The sequence below is a fragment of the Alligator mississippiensis genome, chromosome 7 (assembly GCF_030867095.1).
Source record: "Alligator mississippiensis isolate rAllMis1 chromosome 7, rAllMis1, whole genome shotgun sequence".
In the NCBI taxonomy this organism is placed as follows: Eukaryota; Metazoa; Chordata; order Crocodylia; family Alligatoridae; genus Alligator; species Alligator mississippiensis.
Genome location: NC_081830.1, coordinates 30,135,132 through 30,142,134, shown reverse-complemented (window position 1 = coordinate 30,142,134; position 7,003 = coordinate 30,135,132). Strand labels below are relative to the sequence as shown.

At 48.6% G+C, this 7,003-nt stretch overlaps 1 protein-coding gene across 10 annotated transcripts in view; it reads right to left on the bottom strand.

Moving 5' to 3' along the window:
- Positions 1 to 252: 252 nt before the first annotated feature.
- Positions 253 to 7,003, bottom strand: part of MAP3K13 (mitogen-activated protein kinase kinase kinase 13) — a 115,399-nt gene continuing 108,648 nt past the window's right edge. For all 10 annotated transcript variants that reach the window (XM_019489861.2, XM_019489859.2, XM_014604574.3 and 7 more), the window contains 2 exons: positions 6,133 to 6,430; positions 253 to 4,894 (listed from right to left, as the gene is read on the bottom strand). In XM_019489861.2, the coding sequence (XP_019345406.1) occupies positions 4,793 to 4,894; positions 6,133 to 6,430 (400 nt within the window). In that variant the 3' untranslated portion in view covers positions 253 to 4,792. The remainder of the gene's footprint in view (positions 4,895 to 6,132; positions 6,431 to 7,003) is intronic.

The following is a 7,003-nucleotide window of genomic DNA, read 5'->3' as shown; positions in this document are numbered from 1 at the left end:
TGAAGACTCACTCCAAGCCCAACACTCAGGGCCCGCATCTACACCAGAAGAATGCCTGTGCAGCCAAGCCACTCTCCATTTTCATCCTGGATACTTGGGAGACTCCAGGGAGCAAATGAGCAGCTGGAAGCAGACAGGTAATGTAAAACGGGGTTCAGCATTAACTGTTCACTACTCTTTAAAAAGTGATTTCCAGCATGAATCATCCTAGCCCAACACCCTCAGCACCCAGATGACAAGCCAAGGCTGGGACAGTGGAAGTACACTGGCTTTTTATTCCATGCATTGTTTGCTTTGATAGTCATTCTTGTTCCCATCACTGTACACGGTTCAATACAAAAAAATCAAGTTGTTTCAGGAAGCCACAGAGCAGGGAGGAGAGAGAGAGAAATGAGAACTACTGAGATGAAATGGTCACTTTTAACACTGACAGTGAGGAGAACAACATTCATCCTCTGAGAGTGAAGCCAGGCTGGTGTTGAGGAGCTGTCAGCAGCCATGTGAGTCAGGTCAGATCAGGGCAGCTCAGGACACAGGCACTTGCCTTTTCCCCAGGGAATGAGGTTTTATGTAGTGGGGGGAGAAAAAATAAATCAGGTGTGGGACAGTGACCAGCCTGCTGCTATTTTCCTGAATGCTCTCCAGGGACCTATGCTTACCAGATCAGCCCCCTTCAGCTCAGAGACTCTGCCAGGCTTTAGCAGTGCCCTCACCCAAACACTGCTCTTGTGACAGGCCATGCTGATTATCAGCTCTCAGACACCCCTGCATACCTCAGGGCACACCCATGAGTTTGCAGACACTTCCCTGCCACTGGCAGCAGAACTTAGCCCCTATTTGTCATCTATGAGATGGCAAGGATTTCCTCTGGGAGAGCTGTAGCCTCTTAGTTAAGTCTGCTCTTTGCAAGAGGACACTTCCCTTGCACTCTGCATAGACCTACTGCTATGAGGTCAACACAGACAAGAGCTTGGTCTGTCCTTCCCTAGCATAGCTTCTGCACCGCTACAGGCGCTGGATTCATTTTGCTTCTGAGGCCAGAGTGCCCAACCGCAGGATCTGGCTTTCCCAAGTAGCAGGAGTGGCTGCAGCACTATGACTTGTACCATACAGCTGCATGCCCTTGTGCTGCTCACCAGGAAAGAATTCCAACAGCATGGAAGCAGCACCATGGCGCCGGACACCAACAAAGGCACCTTGCAATCAGCAGTGACAAGGGGATATGATTTCAGTCAGGCCAGCACTGCTGCGCCTGCATGGCACAACCACCAGCCAAAGGCAGCCTGGCTCTGCCAGTGAGCACACCTCGCCTGCTGCACCCAACCAGCTGTTTCTCAGTCTTCTCTTCCACTAATGGGCAGGGGCTGTTGTTCAGGCTGACTAGTAAGTCCAAGTGCATAGGACATGGAGCAAGAGAAAGCTATCAATTGTGCAGGATGTAAATCTTTAAAACTAGCTAACAGCTTGCTTGTACTCAGCAGAGTGATTGTTGCCCACCTGATGTACTGGGGCACGAGCAAGCACTGTTGGAGAGCCAAGGCAATCCCCACTGCAAGAGGATGCAGCTCCTGAGATTCACCCAACAATGTCATGAATCTCAGGCCCCTGCTATATGTTACACATTACACAATTAACTAGTGAATCACACAATAAATTTAGACCGGCCACATACGCCAAGTCATTATCATGCCATAAAAATTGCTGTCCAGCTACAAAGTTAGTACCTGAAAACATGTAACAACTCTATAGCTGGTTTCTATCTAGCTTGAATTTGAATGTGTGGCAGGGCCCTTAAACTCATTCCCATCCACAACTGCTCATGGCTTGGCATAAGCCCTGGTGAGAGGAAGACCATTTCTTGGGCTGGGTTTCTGGAGCAGCCTGGAATGTTTGGAAGAGCCCTGCCAAAAGGGACAGCACATGGGATGGGGCCAGGGACTCCAGTGCAGTGAAGCCTGCCTCTTGCAGCTCATCATGTGCAGAGGATACTAGATCAGTCTGGCGGGGGGAAAGTGCATGTGCCATAGGTTGAAGCTCTGGTTCCAGCCCTGCTCACACTGAGCCTGTTAGGATGGTAACAGTCCTAGGTGCACAGCAGGGCTGCCCACATCAGCCCTCACCTCACCTGAGCTGTTGCAGTCCTACACAGGCTCTGAGCAGGTTAGAGGAGTCTCTGTGCATCCTGCTCACAGGAGTCCTGAAGGGGCACTAGGCAGGTATCGAGGTAATGCCTCTGGCTATGAAGAGGGAGCAGACTGCTGCGAGGTGGGGGAGAGGATAAGACTGGAGAGAATTTGGCTCTGCCTCCAGGCCACTGAAGTGAACTGTGGGAGCTGAAGGGAAAGACAAGAAGTCTGGCGTGGTGTCCAGGGGAAAGCAGGGAGGGCTAGCTCAACTCACGTGCTTCTCCGCATATCTTAGTGGGCACTACTGTTGAGTCCAAGAACTCCTATCATGTGCCTTGTCACGGACAACTGCTCTCTCTCCCTGGCCCACCAGACTTGCTACCTCTCTTCTTGGGGGTGGGGAGGGGTCACTCCAACTTACTGTCTTCAGACTTCAAGTGATGACTTGTGGCTCTTGCTTCTCTTTTCCCTGGCTGTTTGGCCCTGGGGAGCTCAACTGCAAAGCCATGCCTGGCTGTGTCTGCTCCTGGCACTGACTACCCTGCTCGCTCCTGGCCCCTGGAAAGTCTCTCCCTCTAGGACTCTGGGCTCCTCCGCCTGTTAACTGGCTTCTTGTTAACTCCCTCCTCTCTGCCCCTTCCACTGGTCACTCATGAGCAAGGAAATTTAGTGTCGACAACAGGGAATGTCTTTTAAGGCCCGTGAAGTTGGGTACTTCCTGACTGGCACTTAGCCCCCAGAACAACTGTGCTCTGGGAGCCGCTGCTGGAGGTCACGGCACAAGGTGACTACTGACAGCCCCCAGAACCAGCTCTGCTCTCACTCTTGTGTGGCTCCGTCACACGGAGAGAAAACAGCTGTGCTAGTAGTAAAGCCAATCTTCTGATCTACAGAAACAATAATAAATAACAAAATAAAGTCATAACTTAAGATCTGCGTGTAGTCCAGCTACAAAAATTAAAAAAATACGGGATCATTTTCACGCATAGAATACTGCTCTCTGTCGATGGACAAACGGTGCCTTCATTTTGCCGCTAGGCTATAAATTAATCAAAGCAGAGCTCAAATCAACAGCTCAACAGAAAATGTAAACACAGCAACAGAAGAACCTGCCTACAGTCAGCTCTGGCTGGTCACCTCAGGCTCACGCACTGCACAAGGGGAAACTGTGGGGGTAGGATGCTGACCGCTCTCACCATCCTAGCCTGGAAGGGGAGGTCCCTTGCCTGGGGGTTCTGAAGGTGGAGCGGAGGTCTTCTAGGAGAGACGTTACTAAAGGCGGGGGAAACAGGCCCTGCATCTTCGTTCTGCTGCAACATCAGTTAAAAAGCAGTCTGTTTGCAAAGGGAAGGCACAAGGAGTTCCTTAGGAACATACGGGGTTCTGGTCTGCCAATGCCTCAGCCTTCCAGCCACCAGGACTATGGGACAGTTCCTCCTCCAGACTGAAGCTGGACAGGTGATTGAGATGCTTTGCCTGCCCCACCCCATAGCACTCCCTCAAGACCAAGACAACCCCCCATCCTCTGACAATGAACTGATTCCAGGTCTTGCTTTCTGTTTTATACCGCTCCCTCTCTGCCTCGGCCATGCATACACAGCTCCCTCCCTTGGTGCTGGCTGGGCACATGGTGTTGCAGTCAGTAGGAGGTTGCCTTGGAAGGTTCCCTGGTTTCCACCCCGGACTAATGCAGAATGCGCCTTCCTTGGTTTGCAAGTTCTTGTTTTTTCCAACACTGATCTGATGAATTTCTTAAATTGAAAAAAGTGAGCCAGGAAGCCTGGAGGCAAAGAGGAGAAGTAAACTGAAACACGGGCACTCAGTGTCTGAGAGAGCATTCTCTGCTCCCGTGGAAATCAGTGCTGCCAGAGGAAAGAGGACAACAGGGTTAAGAAGTGCTGTTACACCCAAGTCTCAAGGGAGGCTGAGGTTGGAGTAGGTCTGCAGGATCTCACAACAAAATGCTGATTAAAAAACAAACAACAACAAAAAAAAACTCATAAATTAACCCCCACACTTGCATCCCAGGGGGAATGTACTGACTCAGAAGACCCTGGATGAATATAAGCACCTTGGTACCAAATTTCTCCAGGAACACGTCCACCTTCTGATTAAAAGTGACCCAGCTGGTTATACTGAATGCTGTTTGTTCATAGGTTACCTTGCAGCAAGGTCTCTCTTTGCGTCTCCAGTTGATTAGACTGATTGGTTCGTTTCTCTTTATCTATCAAATCTGTAGGGCCCTAAGGCCTGGTCCCCTGTGAAAGCAGCAATAGAGTTCTATTGTGCCAATGCGTGCTGTCTAGGTAAGACTTCCAAGGAGGTTTCTCTCTGATGTGCTTGCTTTCTGAACTTTTTTTTGCAACAACTGTTCTGTCTTTATATAGATACAGTCCACTCTTTACAGTAAAAAGTGTTAAAATGTCAAAAAAATAAATATCAATGTTACAGTAGCTAGATTATTCAATAAAATACATCCCTGCCATTCTTGATTGAAATGCTTGGTGAGAACTAATTTCATTTGGACATCTTCCAGAGATTCAAGTTATTGCAGATCATTTCTGGGGTGGAAAGGAGAAGCATCTTCTCTTCCTGTAAAGTATGATTAAGGGGGGGATGACGTGAAGTCCTGCCAATACCAGGAGGGGCTGGGGAACAATTCATCATTACCAAGTAGCAGAGCTGCAGGGCTTATTGGTCCTGACAGTTGCATCAGAACACTCCCCATCAGAAGAGTCGCAGTCTGATTCTCCAAACTGTGCCGGGTTCTGCAAAGGAAAAGGAAAGGGGAAACTCTTAGTGATTTCCATGCACTTCAAAGTGGCCACATGGGTAAAAGCAGTAGGTAAGAGTGAGAAACAGAAAAGTCCCTCATATTAGTGAGCCTATCACATCTCGTCTTCTGTTCGGTCTGTGGATAGGCAGCAGTGGGCACCAAGGGACCTCAGGGAGACACTTTGCCTACACACACACACACCCCTGCTTACCTACAATTGTAAGGGGAACAGTGGCTAAGTCAACAAAAGAAAAGGAAAAAGGAAGACTGGACAGCTCACGCATCCCACAAAATGGAAGAACCAAAACAAATTCACTTTCTCTTCAAGCCCCGACAGTCTTCTGCCATACTATTCCCCCTGGCAAGAGAGTGACAAAGCTACCAACACCTGGCAGATGTTAGTTGCATTGGTTAAGGCACTAGCGGATGGATGGCTTTCAGCTACTGCAATGGTAACATGGTACCGCAGAACAGATCAGACCTGGGGCTCACTGGTGGCCAGACTAGCTGCTTCATAAAAAAAAGAGCCAGAATCCCTTCTAGTGGCTACTGATAGATACAATAACTCGTTGCATGAGGAGGTGTCCTCTCACCCATTTAGTTAGAGGTTGCCAGATGACCTTAAGCAGGAGGGTGTACAGCACTTTGATTTCATTCTCTATCTGAACCTTTCTTTTTATCTTGCCTGAAGCAGTTGTGGATGATCTCATGCAAATGGCTGATGGGGTTTCACTTCTATGGCCTCAACAGTATCTCGTGGCAATGAATTCCACAGGGCAGCTGTGCCACATGTGATCATAATCAGTGCCAGATGTCCATCTCTTGGACAGGCACTCAGGATGGTTATGAGGAGGGTGCAGAAAAATCCAACCTGCCTTCTCTGTGGGCCCTACCACATGTTCAAATGAAAGCTGGATAGAAACCAGCTACAAAGTCGTTACACATTCTCAAGCACTAACTTTGTAGCTGGTTGGCTCTTTTTATAGGTGGACGGACATTTTTATGGCATGATAATTACTTTGCATGTGTGGCTGGTCTAAATTTATTCTGTGATTAACCAGTTAATTGCATAATATAATATAAAATGTGGCAGGGACCTGTGTGGTACCTCCATCATGGACCTGTTCAAACTCTCGTCTTGTCACTCTCTGGTCCTATGGCTTTTTTTCTCGCCTTCCCAGCATCTTCATCACCTAATAAAAGAAGGGGGTCACTGAAAGTACCATGTACCTCATAGCCATGTTCCTCTGCACAGAGCTTGCCCAGCGACATCTGTGTCTTCACCCTCCGGACAGCGCACTCTTTGTCTGAGAGCCCGTCAGACTGGGTGGAGATGTCAATGGGGATCTCTGGGGTCTGGGATAACATATCCTCCAGCTTCTCAGCTAGCTGATCCTCCAGCCTGGTGGCCAGCTCATCTGGGCTGTTCGAGTGGTCGCTTGTGTTTCCCTCCTCTCCATCAGACACAGAGAAGTTCTCAGAGCTGAAGGTGGAGTAGGACTGGCAGCTACTAATGCAGCGGTGAGGCCTGCAACCCCAGGAAAGCAAGTTAGTTTTGTTCTTCTCAGTCTCTACCCTAAACATTTCATTGTTATACTTGCCCCACTCCATACCATCAGTGGGGAAACTCAACTTCATACCCACAGGAGGCTGACCCCAATACAGCCAACCCCTACAGTCCATTGAATACTCTGAATGAGCCTATGTTAAAAAAGTCTCTGACTGCCCCTCAAAGTTTCTAAATTTTCAGAGTAGCTGTACCGCCTTCTACCACCATAATACACAAGTGGTAAGTTGCTGGCCTGAAGGATCACTAGCACAGAGGACACTGGTAAGCATGCAGGTACACAGCTATGGTTTGAACATAGCTACTTGCTATGCATGTTGCAGTGTTAAAAGGCCTCACAACATACAGAATGTAATGAATAGTTCTTTGGCCAGTCTCCCAGCTTCCCCCCTTCAGTTGTATACCACTTATAAACGTACCATGGTTTTATCATTTTTGCCACCTACATGCCTGTTCTAACAAGCCCATAAACATATCTTCTTCCTGCTTTCCATGATGCGGATTTCATTGTGTAATATAATCAGTCGCTAGGCA